The following is a 19,865-nucleotide window of genomic DNA, read 5'->3' on the forward strand; positions in this document are numbered from 1 at the left end:
CAATTTTCACATCGTAACATTTTAACTGAGCTTCGTATAAAACTTTATTGAAACAAATTCTGTTTGACATTAATTAAAAAAGATAAAAGACTTTTAAATTAGGAAAGATAAAAGGCTTCACAGCTTCTTTCTTGAAGTTTTATCTACGAAATTAATTTAATTGTAAATTGCTTGAAAGAAAAAAAAACGATAAATGCCTCGTAAAATATTTTCATTGAGGAGGTAATCAAGGAATCTATAACGAAAAGGACAATCGATTGTTTTGCGATATACGTAGAACGAACTATCGCAGTTGTCGACAACTCGTTGTCGCGGCAACATGTCAACGCTGAGCGCAATAACGCAAGTCATGACTATACTTTTCGGAGCGCATGAACTTGTCATGCACGACACTTTGATCGAGATTGCATTCTAACGAGAGAGACTCGTGCCACGAGCTTTGACGTTTTGATTACATACGCAGCACGTTTGTGACAGTTCCTGAGCGAGTATAATCGGCAACAAACGTCGCATATGAGTTAAAGTCACGTGACAAAAATATAAAATGCATCGAGACCCATCGAGAACAACGATTTAGAATTTTTATTTTCGATAAATAGAAATTTATATTGTGTATCTTATATTATAGAATATTTTTGAGATAAGATATAGTTAAATTTAGATATATGTATATACAGAAACCAAGTATACATGGGCGTATGTATGTAGATGCTTCATTTTTTATTTTAGTTTACTTTTCATATCGTAATATGTCGGATTCGCTTCATAAATTCTTTGGCAGATGTACCGCCGAATCTCCAGCATTGAAAATTTTACGCTCATAATATATTCAAATCCATTTTTGTGCAATAAAAAACGGAAAATAAATAATCTATTTATAACACGTTGTCAGATATAGGTCACAATCGCATTGAAGAACGTACCTACATTGCTCGATAGTGGATTTTGCGTCGCTGACAGTAAAAATTAAAAAATGTCAGTTACGATCTAACAATTTCGTTTCGATAGTTGTAACTTTCATACTTGAAAAATTGACACGTTTGTTTTGGATTTCCGTACGTGTCTAAACGGCAGCAATATTGCGAGTCCAAAGTTAAACTAATTTTCAATATTTAACTCTTTATATAGAATTTACAATTTACGCTCGGACAGTAATTAAAAAATAATTTATTTCTTAATTATGTCTTCAACGAAAGATCCGTGTACACTGTATGACAAAATTTAAAAATAATGGTTGCAATTTAAGCTCGGGTCACTCCGGTGCCCTTATACTCCAGATCATGGTTCCCATAGGAATATTTTCCCATCTAGTACTTTGAACTCGTTCGAATGAGCTCGCGTTCGTCGAGCGCTTCTCCCCAAAGGATCGAAGCGGTTTAAGTTGGGGAAAAAAGTAGAAAGTCATCGTCACATCTAGTCTTCCGATATATTACGTTTTTCTTTAATTTTTTTAGTCGTCTACTGTCCGAGCCGTAATTTGCTGAAAATCTAGGAAAACGCTTATCAACACGAATGCATAAAGGGACGATCGTAACTGGCAGTAACGATGGCACGTCCATCGAATCGACTGTTATGGTTATTGCGGATGTGATATGGAAGCGATTGTGTCACACGGTAACACGGTAATGACCAAATCATATGCTCGATGGTGCGTATAACCCCGCTATTCGATAGGATAACCCAGAAGCGTATCTTATTTAACGGTATTGTGCATTCGGAGAGAAGATATGACCGTTAAAAATCTTCTAGCTCTTCTTAGTGTCCCCTCAAATATCTTTCTCTCTGCCCAAATCTTTATTCAATTTTATAAAATTATTAATCTCCAGCTTTCTGGCACGTATTCGCCTTTAAATTTTCTTACGTGTTTTGTCTAACGCGAATTCTCTCGTAGTATCAAAATTTGCTATTATCGCCGCGATATAAAAATTCGAAAACTTGTAGAGAGCTCTTATTTAACACTTTGCTGGGAAACGTAGAGTTAAAGTTTAATATAACAGGAATGGGGCACTAAAACTTTTCTTCAGAGAACCAATAAGTTTTTAAGTTATGCGAGTGAATGAAAATAAACGACTTTCCGAGAATCAAACTTTTGAAACCCGGAAAAACAGTAAAAGATCTCATTCGTTTTGATATCGTTTCAAATGGGCCTTAACAGAGTAGCTTAATGATTTTATTTATTAAGATATTTTTATTTTGTAAATAATTTAAATCGAAAATTAAAATGTCGGAGGAGGGGAGGTCCACAAACGTTTAATGTGTACAAGAAGCACATATAAAAATTTGAAAGTTCTCGATTACCAAAAAACGTTTCAAACTGCAACTTCAGTATTTCTCTCGTTCATGAGAGATCAAGATAGATTAGTCAGTTCAGTTGATTTACGCGGTAGTTTGCGAAAATTATCGTCGGCCAATTACCATTTAGATGCGTAACAACGCGTATTGGCTTCGGTAATCGGTGATTAAACGGCTAAAGAGCTATAAATTATGACAACGCAATAGAATTAGATTATTTCGATCGATGTTTATGCTACGTTTGTGGCTATAAGCGATTCTGATTGGGCGATGCAGGAAGTTGTTACATAAATATCTCATTAAGTTGATAAATACGCTAACTATTGCGTTTGTCCGATGTCAATTAGGCTATGATAGCGTCACTTATAAATTTCAATATAATTAATAACGTGCCAATCACCATTAAATACATTTTCTTTGTGTTCATTTCAATCAATATTACGTGGTATCAATATTCCATATATTATAACTATAACACATATAACAAATAACCTAATTCATAGTGGAAAATTTAATTTTAAAATCAAATGATAATTGCTGCTTTGGAGCCAATAATGAAGACATTATCAAATCACGGTAATTAAATAAATTAATTAAATGCTGACGATGAAACTGTTGAGAAAAGATTAATATATAATTAAATCATTTTAATAAAGTATTATAATATATTAATTAAAAGAAGACCTTAATAGTGCACACGCAAACACACACATTTTGTTAAAGATAAACATAATATATTAATTTTTTCTCAAAAATAGGAATTTTATATAACAGCCATATAAAATTAATCTATTATCTGGCTTGCCAATTATTTGATGCTTCTGGCTTTTCTTGCATTGCAACTTATATCAAAATGATATTTGAAAGAAACAAAATACGCATTTTGTGTGGCTGTACTGTACTTCTTTAAAAAGTTATAAACGGATATAGTTTGGCGCATCTTAGAATCCATATGCTTTTTCACGCATTGTAAAATAACGCGATCGTTTTCTTTCCTATAAAACAGGATTTACGTTTTCGTGTATGATAATCTTCCATATTTCTAAATCGAAAATGTGCTTATCAGTTTTTCTTAGAAATGGAGCAAGTCGGAATATAAATATTCAATTATACGAATGCAAAATTATAAGATAACAAGATTTAATTATACGGATGATACCATAACGTTCGAGCTTAATCTTCTGAACAATGCTAAAATGTATTAACGATTTTATAAAGTGAAATAAGATGAAATCAATTGCGAATATTCTGGAGAGGCAACGTATTTATAGAGAGACGCGCAATAAAATTTATTGAAAAAGTTCCTGAGCTCTGATGATTTAAGGCATCAAGTAAACTGAGATGAATATAACTCGTTACGGTAATTTATTGCGAAAATTCTGACACTGATTAATGGTCAGTTACCTTCACCACGGCAACGTAACAATTTTCGTTCGGGGAAATGTAAGCGTCATCATCCGAATGCATACTTAATTAATTTCCAAGTGATTATCTCAGTGATCGTTTCGTGTTTGCGCCTGCGGAAAGGAAGCAGTTAGTTGAAAAAGCGGAAATGAGGAAACAGCGGGCTATATCATCAACGATCATTTTAAAAATTATAAATAAAATTGCATTCTCGATAAAAAAAAGCTTATTCGAAATAATATATTCTGAGTTCTCTTATGATCCACTAAATCGACACACAATCGCGAAGAAACGAGTCAATACGTGGCACAAAAATTGCGTGCAATTATTAATATAATTCTATATATGTAATAATAATTTAGCATTTTTAAAGTCCATTATAATTTTCTGCTTAAATACAATTCTTCCTCGCAATGTCTCTTCATTTCGAATTTATTCAACCATGAACGCTTATTGTTTTACAATTTTTTAACTGATGTTTTATTCAAAAGTCTAACTTTAGCGCAGAATTACAATCGCAAAACGCAGCGTGTGTTATCGTGCGCATTTTTATTCTTCTCCTTGAAATGTTAATGCGGCAATATCGATTTATTAACAATACATACTTGCATACGTAAGTGATAAAAAATTATTACATGTGGCTTATATTATCGCAATGAACTTAGTTCAAATGCTACTGCTTGATTTCTATCGTTCAAAACAACATTTAATATGTAGAAAGAAACTCTTATACGATTAAGTAACGGCAAATTATATGTAATATTTATTCACGGCAATAGTATGTTAATAAGTGTAATCTCTCATAAATTGATAAATCTTAAAAAAATTTATAGAATATCCGATTCTTTTATTACAAACGTACAAAAATTAGTGAAGATATGGATTAAGTGTTGAAAAGTTCGTAAATTATATTTATTTAATATTATATATTAAAAATATATCTTTTATTCCATCGTTCCAAGTAAAAATTAGTATCTTTATATTTCTAATATATTTTAATGTATAATTTAATATATAATATATAATTAAGATATTTAATTATATCGGAATTAATATAAAGAATTAATTACAATAAGTTATAATAAATTATACATATAAAGAATATATAAACAAAGGAGAGAACCGTTAAAAGAGTTTACGGTTACATAAAAATATATATTTATTTTATTACTCTCAAATGAAATATGGAAAAGAGCAGCATCTACACTTTGTGTTTCATGCTTTAATATATTACATAAGTAATAATATCTCCCGTTTTATTTAATAATTTTTAATTAAAATATTAGGTTGATATATCTGTACCATTCAATTTATTGATTGCGTGCTAAAAATGTCAAAATATCATGGAATGTAATAAATTAAGCTGTTAAAAAAGATCGAAAAAATTGATATTATCCTATTCGAATATTTTGAATAAAATTATAAAAAATGTAAAAATTGATTTATTTTTGCATGTTCGATTGCATTCGATGTATACTGTGTGCAAACACTGCAAACGGTACATTTCGTCGAGACTAGAGATAGACGAACAGAACATCTAATCTTAATGATCTGCGCCGCTTCGTGACACTTAATTAAAAGGCACAGCATCCGGGTTGTAATTAATTTCGCCATCTACTCGGCAAAGTGGCTGTCGAATGGAGGAACGTGAAAACGGCAAGTGTAATCGTCAGAATAGGGTAATTGACTGCGTATAGTCGCAGTTTAACCTCTCCGGGACCGGAAGCATAATATTAGACGCTAGAGTGGCGCCGTCTTTTTCGTAGTTCAATCCACTGACAAGGACAAAAATGTTCTAGCACTAAAACTAAAAAGGTCGTCCAAAAAAGGAGCCGATCCTGTAAAAGTTAAACTGATCGCATAAACTGCGAATAGATAAAAGCAGTAAAACAACCGCATTGTTTCAGTTTAATTTCCGCGAGAACTTTGTTAATATTATTTTTATCCGCGAAAAAAGATCAAAAGAACTGCATTTGTGCTGGTGCAATAAAAATTTCAATCTACGAACTTTGCTATTATATACAATTATACAACAAAACGCTATCAACAATTCTTTACATTGCCTTTTAACATATAATAATGATATGCGAAAAAATTCGAAATAAACATTTCGAACGTTCGACTACAAGTTTAGCAATAAGACGTAGACAAACTCTACTCTATTTCAGTCGGAGTAACCTGAACGAATCATCAATGTGATGCTATTAGTTTAACTCAATAATTACAAGAAAATCATGTCCAAAATAAGCTCCGCTGAATTAAAATTTCTTTTTGGATGCACATGTCTCGGCGAGAATTTTATTATGGGGTTACTCTAATCGCTCTAACGATCGGCCCTCGAAGAGTGGCATAAATCACAACATCGGCGCTTTCTGGTTTATCAAATAGTCGAAATACTTGCCGCGATCGGAACAGAATATATAGTCGATATACACGACGGAGGAACGTTGCTCTACCCCGGCATGAAATACGGCCGTGGAAATAACTTTCTTCGCGAGACGGAGGTACGTGCCAAGTCGTACGTCTACCGTAAAATTTATCAAGAGAACGAGCCGCGCGCTCTAATGGGAACATGATTTTTACGAGGCTGTTTTTCATGACGCGCGGCCCGCGCGCAACTTGTTACGCCGCCCGTTCCGCCTGCAATTACGACGAGCACGACCGCGGAATGTCACGCGGGGGGGTAGCTTTTTCTCCGTTGCATCCGTTTAAGAAGAAATTTCACTTATAATATACGCGCTCCTATAACGTTAAACGCAAGCGCCATCATCGGGCAGCCGCACTTTTTCGTATGTTCGAACGACAAGCGGCGCGGCGCTCTTAAGCGCGCACGCCGGAAGAGAAACTTCGATTTTAAGTACGCGTCCACGCGAAAAAGAGGCTCCGATTTTATCTCTGGAATGATAACGTCGAATAATTGCCAGTTTTACTCGTTACGCGCCATGTGCGTGCCCATGTACGGCGAGCACCAAAGAACGATAATTTTCTTAATGTTACCTTTCAAATATGTGTCATTATTCGAGACATAATCGTTCAAAATAAGACCGGAGCGAGGCACTTTGGTGCAAGTGCATTATTCGCATTCGAACGGGCATCGTATTAAATTTAGAAGAAATGCAAGATGAGAAGACTGTAAAATGTTTAATTATTACTTGAATCAAGGAAGAGAGTTTGTCGAAATTTCCGGATAGTCAGGCTCGTGCAAATACTGTCAAATTCCTCGTCTCGACTGATATTTTACAGAAGTCAATTCGATCAACGATCCGATAAATCGCAGAAACGAACGAGCCAAAGCGTCGCGACGGCTAATCGCCGCTGCCGCCAGGACATCCCTTGCGTCGACGAGGATAATCTTGAGACCACTTTGTCGAGACGGGACTTTCTCGTGAGAGTTCTCTTGGCTCCGCATTGTGTGTCCGTTTGCCGCTATTACGAAGCACGAGAGTATTTTTCTGCGAAGCAATTTCGAGGGCTGACTCGTCGCATCGCTTTCTCTCGGGGTCCGCGAAATCGAGCCCGCGCATCTCTTCGCAACGCTCCGCGGCGAATCTGCGATTAAGTTGTATACCGCGCGTTATTATACATTTTTTTACCCGCGCGGCCTCCTCGCATTTTCGTACTGCACTGCAGGTATCGCGTATCGCCGTGACCGAGCCGACCGTTCGCGGTCGCAACAAGTATGCATGACGGCCCGTAACGTTCAATCACACTCACGGAAGATGCTGGCTTTTATGAGCGGCACGAGTTACGGCGACGAGGAAAGTTTCGTTTGCGTTATAGCCATCGATTATCATATAAGGGAGCAGAAAAGTCGCTACGTTCTTTATGATATTACGTTCGAGTGAACTGACTCTCTGTCACGTCAATGTGGAGTATCGCTATACGTTAGTCACTTTGCGTAACTTTCGCGCCTAACGTATCGTGACTTGGAAAAGGGTCTGTCAGTTTGGAGATCGACTCGGAATTCATTAATTCTATATTTGTAGAAAAGATGCGCAATCGACGGGTAGACGTAATATACCACGGGCGTTAATGAGAAAGCAATGTTAGCTAATGTTCGGTAGTCTTTGTGAAGAATGTACGAAGTGCGGCGGAACAGGTATTGTTCCGTAACATGGTGCAGATGCGCTCAAATAAGCTTAACCGACACGCAGCTGCATACAATGCAGCTTATACCGACAGTAATGCAGTTAAATTCGTACACGTTCGCGAGAGAAACCGGATAGGCGTAAATTGGATGACCACCGAGACAACGCTGCACGGGATGTTCCCTCTATCGGATAGCCATAAGTTCTTTGATCAATTTAGAATCTCTTTGGCATTTAAATGTCTTCTCTCTCTCATTTTCTCGCACTTAAATATATCTATATAACTAATCGCAAACCTCAAATTGCAATTTCTAGTAAGAGAAATGAAATTAAATAACCGACAAGGCGTCTACAAAAGTAAAACAATTAACTCTCGTTAAAGTAAAATTAGCTTAAAAATTAAAGGAAGAACTAGTCTTCTTGCGTCTTAAAAACTCATCCCCTGTGTATAGAGTTTCAGTAACTTACAGTTATTATTATACTTTGTACACGAAGGACACTATTGACGTGCCAAGAAAAAATTTTTATTCGGGAAAATTCAGCTATCCCGTTCATCAATGAATCTATAAATAAAGTGGAGATACAGAAAGAAGATAAGAACGGGCTGGCACTAAATGACGGAAATAGAAATGCCAGCTGAGATCAGATGAAAAAGCATGCAAAGTATATCGAGCTATAGATGTTGAACGCTTCAGCGTAAATATAGTTCTATAGCGTTGCGCGAAAAATTCTAATTAGAAATTTTTATATTTTTTATGGACGTACGGATGCAATCGTCGTTCTCGTTACGTCAATTATCTCGCGTGGAAAATAGGCAGCTCTTCGAGAAAAGAAAAAAGGAAAAGAGATTGGGAAAAAAATTTGCTGCTCTCATGCTCTGTGGCGGCTTAATTTTATCAGACGCCTGTTTCCAGCATCGTGTCAGCGACCCCCCTCTCTCTCCCTTTCTTTTTCTCTCCGCCAAGTTTTTTTTCTTTCAGCCCGAGGCGCATTCCTAGTAAAAATAAGCGAGTTCCTCCGGCGTGGTTTCTGCAATCGCGAGAGAAGGGAACCTCCGTCGCCACCGTCGTCGTCGTCATGCTTTCAATGCGCGCAATACACCGGCTTCAAGATGCGTCCTATACGCGACTGCGAAAGAGAGACGAATAACGGAGGTACCAACACGAGGAAAATCTCGTCTGTAAAGACCACCATAGACCACCATGTGATCATAGAAAGCACGATTATAATTCTTTCTCTTTTTCTGCGCGATTAACACAATAGGAGAAAGTTAATATTTTTATCCAAAATATCTGGAATTTTTAAGAAAAATATTGAGACTTATATTTAAAATAGTACGATATCATGCTTGGTTTTTTCTGATCTTTCAGTGATTTTGTTTCCATTTCCGACGAAAATACATATCTCTATTCTCTGTCATTAGTATTATTTGCTCTTCTCCTTTTTTCCTCTTTTTCTGCACGACTAACACAATAGGAAAAACATCTGGACTTTTTAAGAAAAATCTTGAGATTTATATTTGAAATAGTATGACATCATGCTTGGGTCTTTTCTAATTTTTCAGTGATTTTGTTTCCATTTTCGATAGAAATACATATCTCTATTTTTATCATTAATTTTATTTGCTCTTATCCTTTCTTTATTTTTGGTTTATAGATTAAATGACTACTCGAGGCTAAATTGTGAATGGAAGCTTTTATCTAACAAGAGTGCCAATAACAGCGATAGTTTTGTCAGACGCAAAGTAATAGGCACAAAGGACGGAGAATACGTTTTATCTCTGTTTCTCTTTCTCTTCCCCTTCACGATGCCCTGTATGTGCGCGGCCACGGCACGGATATAGATTAAGTTCTCGATTTGCGACTGAAAAGCGAGCAATAACTGTCAACCGGTCGCGCCGTGAGAGCGCAAGCTCTATGACATTTTCCCGACATCTAACTTTATCTCATCGTTGATAAGGAACACGATCTATACAGATGTCGATAAGATGATGCCGCGTAATTATCTTCCGCAGGAATGACTGATCTGCACGCAGTCATTTGAGCTTAGCAAGCTCACGGACCCGAGCTCAATATACTGCGAACGTTCACATACATTTACACACTCGTATACACTCAGACACACACGTTTTTGCAACAACAAACATTTGCGGAAAAGTAAAAGCAAAGTAGAACAATCTAATTTAAGAATATTGAGAGGACGAAAAATAAAAACAAGACCCATATACGCGTTCGATATAAATGGAAGGATAATAAAGGCTAAAGTTTTCTTTTTGATTGTATATCTCTTAATTAAAAAATAAAGTAAGTTATTGTAGGAGTTACTTTGATCACACATGCGGGAGCGATCGTTCCTGATGAGATTCACTCTACTGGCGTTTTGTGCACCAAACCAACTCTCTCCTTCCTGAGAGCGACAGCGCGCGTCGCTCCGAGCTCCGAGCAATATCTCGTTGTAAATTAACAGGCAAGAAGGAAATTGCATGTATAATTACCTGCAATTTAATTCAATCCAAAGAGCTTTCTTCCAAATTGCGTTAAATAAACATTTTGTGTAAAACAAGGAATTACATATGTATTATAAAGCAGTCCCACACAATCTCACAACGCGTAATTTTCATTTTATAAGTGGCTTTAGAATATTCATTACTCGCGATGTTTACGGTCATTGTCGTGTTTCTTCGCTCTCTCTCCTTTTTTTCTCTTCTCGTTTTCTTTCTTGCGCACAGTGATAACTGAAAGATGCAGACGAGCGCATTGCATAATGATGACGAATTGCATAACAATTTGAATTGCATCGCGAGATATTCTGCGCTTTATGCGAGCGCTTTTGTCCGCTAATTAAGAACGGTATACTCCAATATTCTCATTGTCAGTCTACCACACGCGCGAAGAATGCCGTGCGTGTGTTAGCGGTTCTAATTGTAAAAGCGAAAACTAAGGAGAAAAGGGAGAAACAATCGTCGCTCCCGTGTGCGGTCGTGCGCTACAAGGGGAGCATGCAAAAATAAGAAGCAGTTTTAAACTTTATCGGGATTTTCCATCACGCTTCTTTGAAAAGTGTCGCAACTAAAGTTGCTGCGCGCTCTTTCTCCGCGCGAGTTCTGGCGCGTGTGAGAAAAAAAGAAACGACGTAAGAGCGAAGTTTTGTAATATGAATTCGTTACGCGAACGCGATGCTCGTAAATGAGAAAAATTGTTTGTGAATATTTTGAATAGAATACGGTAATGAAACGTATGAAATGACATTCAGAATTCAATTTTTTAACACTTATTTTCCGAGGCACGTCTTAGCATGGTTTGCATTAGAATTTAAACACTCTCCAGGTTTAAAAAGAAGATGCTTTTGTGCGAAATGATGTTTACGTTGCCTGGATTACAGGCGAGAACAATTTTGCTAAAAGCAAAAATGTGATTGCAAATACACACAATCGTATTTTATTGTACAATCTACCTGCCTTGTGATTCAAACCGCCCGATAACATTTTATATAACATTATCTATAAAACGAATGCAACATGTGTTTGTTTATTTTTATAGTGAACAATGTGTCAGCAGCAAGTCCACTGAGAAATATACATAAAAAGAATCCTTTTTATTGATATAAAAAACGATGTTTCATGCCTTGAATAGCTCTATTATTGCATTGCCATACGCCCATTGTAAGGCTAAATATTCACCAAAAATCATATACATCACTCTCTTTTTACGCAGTTTTTTGTACGTTTTTTTGTACCCGATTCTTTTTACGCGGTTTTTCTAAATAACACGGTTTTTTTGAAAATTTTTTGTAATCTCTCGTGTATATATATACAGACCTTAATTTTAATTTCTAATAATGAATTAATGAAAATTTATTAATCGGGCACGTGTCCCCCTATTTTATCATGTTAAAAGAGCGAGTAACATTCTATATACGGACTATGTTTTTCAATCATTGTTGTATAACCATATTTCCAATCATATTTCAGCAGCTCGATTCAACACACAGATATAGAGGAAGCATATGTCAATCGATAACGTCGAATTAACGTGATCTTACTAAACAAGACATATTAGATTATTTGATAGGAATGAGATTGACACTCTTTGTAAATTGATAAATAATATTGTCAATCATGATTCGAATATCATTAATACATTATTCGTTCACTGTTATTCTCTTTGAACTCTGATGTAAGTAGCTTTTAATACAAAATAGTGTGCGCATATTTCTCTCTTTTATAAGGTCAGAAATCATGCACATGGCACATGCAGTTTCAATCAAAAAGGGTCTTATTTTTTTACGTCATTTTTTCAAATAACACGATTTCTTCTTACGCGGAACGTACCTACCGCGTAAAAAGAGAGTTGGGTGTATTTCGATTTAAATTTGATGCCAACATTTCGTATGTGTATGTGTAAAAAAATATATATATAATATACATATATATAATTTAAAAACTGCAATTAAATTGCGATATACGAAAGTTAAGAAAACACCCAAAAGCTACTTCTTACTTGGTTATTAGAAAAAGATATTAAATTGAAGCAATAAAATAATATAATATTTTAGAAATCTAAACCTTAAATTAAAGAATGAAACAAAGAAATTTAATATAGACTCAAATATTCATAATTATTTTATTGGAGTAATTTATATGTCATAGTTTTGAAGAGCAATATATATTTTATACGTAAATACTAAAAATTCGATAACAAATATTTATCCACGCGTGCTTGTCGCAAATCTTTCGCGCGACGAATTATAAAATGACAGCTGCACCAGGAATCACCATACGCGCAATCTCTATTGTCAGTATCTCCATTTCCCGCGCATTCGCCAGGCAGAACGTAAAAAATAAAACCGAAAAAGTGCTGAAGCTCTACTCACCTCGTAGAAGTAAAACGAGTCAATCTCCTCCGTTGTATTGACGTCCGGCAGCGATGTGACGTTGATGTAATCCGGCAAGGGATAGAGCTCGTCGGTGACGTTCCCCAATTCTCCGGCGCGCACCAGATCGAAACCGGCCGTCAGATTCCAATCGTCGGTCGGCGCTTGGTTCGCGTCCCCGGACATGGTCGTTCCGATCGACAATATCCACACGATCTGCCGCTCAGGTTTTTGCTCCGCGTGTTTGCCGTGAAAGGGTCATCGTGTCGTCGGCTAAATGCTGGCCGGCCTCGTGTTTGAGACACTCTCGCAATGACTTGAACTTGTCCTCCGTTAGTTATCCTGGGACACGAAGCACTTAAAAGAGTACAGAGAAATCCGCAACGTCCCGTTTCTGATCTCCCGCGACTCACTCGATGCGCTAGGAATATTTGAAGGAACAATTGAACGATTCAGTTCGAGCATGTTCGAAGCGGGAGGAAAGACGCGTGTGTTCCCGCGCGGATACCATCGCTGCACGAAATTTAACATTACTTGATTGCGTTCACTGGTGGGCCGAGTTCTTAAGTTCTAAAAGAGGATAGTTCATTTCTTTCTGCATGAAAGATGCATCCAATGGCCGTCCAAGGGAATCCAAACTTTATTTACCTGATATAAAGAAATTGCATTAGATAATAAATAAATTCCGTTTCCATTTAGATGGAAAACAATTCGAATAACATCGTAGGTCGTTTCCAATTATAAATAGTAATTAACAGCTTCAACTTTAACTTTACATCAAACATTAATAATGTTTGATGTTTGACATTTTACTTTAACTATCTTGTACGTATTTGTCTAATTAAAGTTTATTTTTTAAGGATAATACATTTTAACACATTAATTTATATCGCACGTCGTTCATATATGAATGACACCAAATTTTCGTAAGAAGACTTGTTATTCAATAATATTTTATTGCAGAAAAAAATAAATTGTGAAAGTAAATGCGTTTGGCTTCTAGAAAGTTTTACATGAAATTGAGTGTCATTCATATGTGAATGACGTTAATGTGTTAAGTCCATGTGTCAAGAGATAGTATAACTTGGAATATTCACAGTTGAAGTTGTAAAGAAAATAAATGTTTACTGATTATGTATAATCTCGTTTTTAAAATAATAATGAAAGCAGCAATTAAAACAATACAAGTAAAATCGATTATTGAGAGATATTAATTATAAATAATGAATACATATTATTGTACGAAAAAAAGCCGAGTGGAAGAAAATCAACCAGAGTGGAAAAATATCAACCAGATATTTTAATTATAGAAATCATACGCAATATATATTACATTTTTAAGGAAATTGAATAATTTATTCTTAGAAAATTTGCAATTTGGTAATAATTATTTCTACCATTTAAATAATAATTGTTATAAATATCTAATTAATTATTAAGAAGTCTAAATATTATATCAATAATATATTTTTATATATTTTTTTCGAAAGCAATGTACAAATTAAAAACGCTGCGATAAAAATGTCGATACTTATATAAATACTTATGGAATTCAAATATGTTAGCGCAACTTATAATAAATGCAATAAAAGTTAACACAATTTCAGGACATCGTATACATATATTGTGTTGCATTATATGTCTTTCCGTCTATGTAGCTTCTAAGTAAAAACAAAACCATATTTAACGATCAGCCCAGTTCCTAATATCGCGCTGATCGTATCGCGGAAGTAGCGGCCAAGAAAAATAGACAAGGAAATCGATACCGCGAAAATTTACGCTTGGATCGCCTCGTTGTGCGCCAAGAGCTGTGCGCTACGATATTTTCCGCTCAAGAAATTCGCCACGCGGAAGAATTACAACTCCGATTTTTGTTTTTCGTTCCGTTTTCGTAGGACGGGATGACTTGACGGGAAATCCGATGTCGCTCGTTTGTACGCCATCGAGAAACGCCGTGGTCAATTTCTCGCTCGCTCACGAACGAACGAACGTTGCGGCTTGTTTTGATCCGGCCCTCTAGAAGTTGGCGAATATGCCAACCCCGCCCAATGATACATCTCCTATGATGTCGCGATGAATTACCGCGCGCATATTAGTAGCAACACGAGTTGACAGTTGGACAAACAGCCATTGTGCTAACGGATATTAAGCAAAGTCTTCTGTGTCGCGAAGCATCGCTTTGACAGACGGAACATAAATTTCTTCCGGTAATTTTGTCTTTTACCATGAGCAAGCTGATTAAACTGGCCGCAGGACGGTCGTTTGTGTAGTAATACGAACAATTCTCTGCTTCGCTGTTTGACGTAACAATTTAAATGTTCTTGTCATTTCTGTAAACGTTATTAGAATGAACTTTATCCTATAAATAATTGCTTTTATAATACTATAATGTGCTTTGCGGAAAGCGCACAATGTAAATTTAATAATAATAATTTAATAATAATGTGCATTGAATTGCCTTTTAAGGAGACATATAAACAGAATTTTACTCCGGCATTAAGTAATTATTAAATTGTGATACATGTTGAATAACCGTTTGTTTCCATTTTTGTATATCAAATTGTACATTTTTTAACATTTTGTTGTATACAAAAAATAAATTATTGTTCAGATGCAAGAAATTTTTGAAAAAAAACAGAACACAATATAAACTTTATCGTTAATAATATCAATGCTATGTGTTATAAAGAGCTTCTTGAAATTTTCATATAAATTAACACTAAATTTAAATTTACATATAAATTTGCATATAAACAACTGCCATTATATGAATAAATTAAGTGATGTTTGAAAATTGCGTGTATTATAGTCCGGGACGTAGACGATACGTTCTCCGCGGTGCTATTTAATTTAGTGGTTCGGCCGACTAGCGTGTCATTTCATTTCGAATACGAGAAACTGGTAGACACGTGCGGTTGGCTATTAATTAATTAGGAATTTTCCTCGCGACGTTTCTATTTTATATATTTTCGAAACAGATCTCGAGGGAACATTTGTTTCTAGGTGACTGCTCGTTTGCTTTGATTATCCGCTGGTACTAAATCTTGGCGCGCCATGTGATACATTTCGTATATTTCCGGGGCACATTAACGCGCACGTTTACGTCGCTCGGTACCATAATAAAAAGAAAGAAAACCGAAGAGATTAGAGCTGCTCGCATTTCTACGGTACTTTAGATCGGAAAGAGATTGAAAATGGAGTCTTTCTTAGGCAAACCTCCTTAAAAGTCATGATTCTTAAAAGACATCTGCTACATGCTTTGAAATTTTTATCATTGAATTGTAACTTTATAAATTATATATTAAAACTTTACAATTTTTTAATATATAAATGTACATTCATTAAGTTAACGAAATTAGAAGATTTAGATTTCAATTCCAAATAAATTCGAATAATTATAGAATTCTTTTATTCCATTTTATATGAATCTTTTATGTCTCAAGCAAAATATGGACATCTAATTGGATAACGAACATTGTTAATTAAAATGTTAAAATCATTATAAAGGCGTTTTTGCATGCAGGGCAAAATTCATTCCGGCTTTTAAATATGAAGCATGACAAAATGGCTTTATCAAGCAGATTACGTCGCAGGAGACGTTAATATAGCCACTTCTTTTATTTTGTATCGATTTTGTAACGAATCTCTCTACTTTCTCAATGTCTCCGCTCGCTCAAAACGAGTCGATTGGTTTTGGCGTTTAATTACGTTTCGCGTAAACAATCGAGCGTTGTTAAACAAACCGTTGTCCCCAAGTTGATGATTAATTCCAATATGAACGTGCTCCGCGGATATTCGTCATGCCTTTGTCGAGCGCATCGACATATAATAGCAATCACGCCGACGAAGCAACTTTTGAGAAGTTCTGAAATGTAAATCGAAAACCGTTCGCGTTTCCCGACACGAATGAGACAGGAGTTTGCCCGTTACGCGCTTCACTAACCGAGGGGGATAGTGAAGCGCGTAACGAGCAAAGGATTACTACTCTCCCGGGACCAAAAATAATTTCTTGAATGCGGCCTGTATCAGATTGTTCCTCCTCTTCCCCTTGTATTATCCCTAGGATGAAAGTTTGGCGCGCGATTGTTTTCACATCACGAAAATAGAATTATTATTATTTATGTTAGCATGTGCGGACGTTCGTTAATAATTTTTACGCATGTTGCTAATTTATAAGAACATTCGATGCAATCGGAAACATATGATGATTATTACTAATTAATTAGAGAATATATTAATTAAAAAACGAAACAACTGCATGAATTTTTGTCGATGCTCGTATGGATCGTAACGGAAAACTCGTAGACTGACGGAGTGAATATCATCGAAAATCTAACTGAGAAATATTTTATTGTATTTGGTAAAAATTTCACTGATTATTGTGTTTCTTTTAACCCTTGTGCGATATTGATAAATGTCGTATTTATAGGGCGAGAATAATATAATTAAAAATGTACATAATTTGTTTCGATGATGTTATACTTTTAGCAACGATAAAAAATAGATCTAAAAACTAATAAATATATCGTTCGTTGCGATTTATTTGTAATTAATACAAGAATAGTGTGGATATACTTGAAACGTATCATATGTCTCGTGATATATAAATAAGAATAAATAAAACAGATTCGAAAGGAAAAAAAATAGGATTTAAAAATACGCACTTGTAAAGTTATAAAAAACTATTGTATGTGCTATTAATATTACAATTAATATCTATATCATCACGAGTTATAACTAAACAGTAGGAAGATAGAGTCTTGGTAAAAGCGACTTATATTTTAGACTAGATATATCATCACGTTGAGTTGTTACAAACATAAATATAGAGATCAATTTTAGATGTTTGTCGAGGTCTAAACTCCCAGTAAACTATACCGATTGCAATTTCTATCTTCCATGAGCTATAACGGTGTGTTCAGCGAAAGATTAGTTTTAATCGTTTCATGTTCAACACGTTAGCCTACTACGTTTCATCAAACATAATTTCGCTTACTTACATTGTATCTAATATCAAAGTTAAATATGAGTAGCATGTACATATATGTATAACACGTCAATTTGATACCAAGTAACTTTGACACACTGTATTTCTACAGATTTAACATAGCCGGAGTATCTTAAAGTTAAAATACTAAGTCCTATAAAAAAAACCATGATAATAGAGTTTATTTTTCTGCAAGAGATTTATATATATGATAATTTGACATTAGATGCAACATAATAGAAAAAAGCTCTATGTAATTTATAGCAATAAATTAACTAATTATGTTAATATATATATTTGTATAAAATCTGTATGTATGTATGTATGTGTTGATTACACGTAAACCAAATATATAAGTATCTTTTCTATAAATTGCATTTAATATCAAATCTTATAATATTAAACCTAATATCATAAAAGAAATCCATGAGCCCTCAAAACATGATTAACAAGTGACGAATTTTATTGATACGTTCCAACAAAATAGAATTAACATCCACCAAGCAAAGCTTGATACTCGAGCATATATGCATGTTCTAAGTAGCTACACGAATCAACGATTCACGTGAAACACAATTTTTCGTTTAACATTGTGAGATTGGGAGATCTTCCCAGGGAAAATTTTCTGCCTCGACATTTTACTGCACAGGTATTCATGCTACTCTTTTGCAAGAAAGAAAGGCGAAACGTAGAAAATATTTCTAGTGACTTATTTTTCAACAAAATTGCGTCTCGCGTGACATTATTGTTGGAAAAAGAATGGACATGCAACGCTGCTTGAATGCCGTGATGCGCAAACGCTTCTGATGCTGACGCGAATTTTTAGGACCGGTTGTACTGTTCTCTCTCGCAGAATACGGGCAATATTTTTCGCAGGGTTCATTGAAACAGTCGTTTTATCTTTAGTCGAATTTACTAACGCATCTAGTTGTTCGCGATTTATCTCCGTTTTCACACGAGTGTGTTACATAAAAATATTTTATGTGTCATCAACAGTACTACCTTTAAAAAATAAAATAGATTTGAATATATATGTTTTGATTTCAAAATAGATATTATAAAACCACGAAAATATGGAAAGTAAAGCTATGATTAATAAAGCTACGATTAATTTTTACGTATCTCAGAATAAAAACAGTACTAAAAATTATTAAATTATGAACTCTCTTGTATACAATTATATAACTTCTGAAATTATTTCAGTATGTAATTGTGTTATTTTTCACGCTATTTATTTGCTGTAATTAAATTTATATATAATAATTAATATCTGTAATATTACTTGCATTATTTTTACCCAAATAAAATTTTAAGACATCCAGTTATTTTATTATCTTTTTAGAGCTTATTTTACAATTCAATTGTTTTTAATTGTCAAATTAAGAAAAAATCTAATAAACTAAATCTCAGGTTGTTCTTTTTTGTTTTTAATGTAAATCTAATATATATCATCGATTTTAATACGCTTGCTTCAGATTCTGTAAAAAGAAAAGAAATTTTTCACAAAAATGTTGCTACACATTTCTTCTTAATTTTGCATTTTTCAAACTTAATTATCTCAGAAAAGATTTATTTTAAAAAATCGCCTGTTACATACAAGAGTTAAAAAATAATATTCAAGTATATCTATAATTTTATTTCTTTTAGGAAATTCCAAGAAATAGAGAATGTCGGGTGATATGTAGAAAGTGTATATTCTATTCTTTATTATTTTTAAATAGGAAAGTATATATTCTATTAAAATAGGGAAGTGTATGTTCTACTTTCTGTTACTATTATTAGCGCGGTAATTACAGCAGAAAATAGTCTTGATCATATTGCACTTTTAGTTAAGTAACCTATCGATGTACTCGAAGACTTGCTCTCTGAAGCTCTTTTGAGATACCGGATATATCGAAGGAGTAACTCACCGCGCGAATCCGAAGTGTCCGGGCTTTTTCTAATCGCCGCAAGTAAAGGATGTTACAAGGTATTACGAGCTGTTGATTCTAAAAAGATAATATTGACGATGGATGGTTTCTCTTTGATCTCCCGTGTAGCGACGCAATCGCATAACTCACTATATACACACGATCTATATGTTCAAAGGGACGCACGACATCGATGGCAAAGGACCAATAACATAATGCAGTCGTTAATTGAAGCGATTTACGGAGAGATTATTATTGGAAGCTCAAAGCGAAGGATGACCGCGTTTTTCATTATTTTTCTCCTCTTCCTTT

General features: G+C 34.8%; 1 protein-coding gene across 2 annotated transcripts in view; it reads right to left on the reverse strand.

Moving 5' to 3' along the window:
* Window positions 1–19,865, reverse strand: part of Ccap-r (Crustacean cardioactive peptide receptor) — a 71,343-nt gene that overhangs the window by 49,608 nt on the left and 1,870 nt on the right. For both annotated transcript variants that reach the window (XM_071725250.1, XM_071725245.1), the window contains exon 2: window positions 12,657–13,304. In XM_071725250.1, the coding sequence (XP_071581351.1) occupies window positions 12,657–12,842 (186 nt within the window). In that variant the 5' untranslated portion in view covers window positions 12,843–13,304. The remainder of the gene's footprint in view (window positions 1–12,656; window positions 13,305–19,865) is intronic.

The sequence above is a fragment of the Temnothorax nylanderi genome, unplaced genomic scaffold (genome assembly GCF_030848795.1).
Source record: "Temnothorax nylanderi isolate EJ_2023f unplaced genomic scaffold, tnyl_v1.0 TNYL_tig0009_pilon, whole genome shotgun sequence".
Classification (NCBI taxonomy): Eukaryota; Metazoa; Arthropoda; class Insecta; order Hymenoptera; family Formicidae; genus Temnothorax; species Temnothorax nylanderi.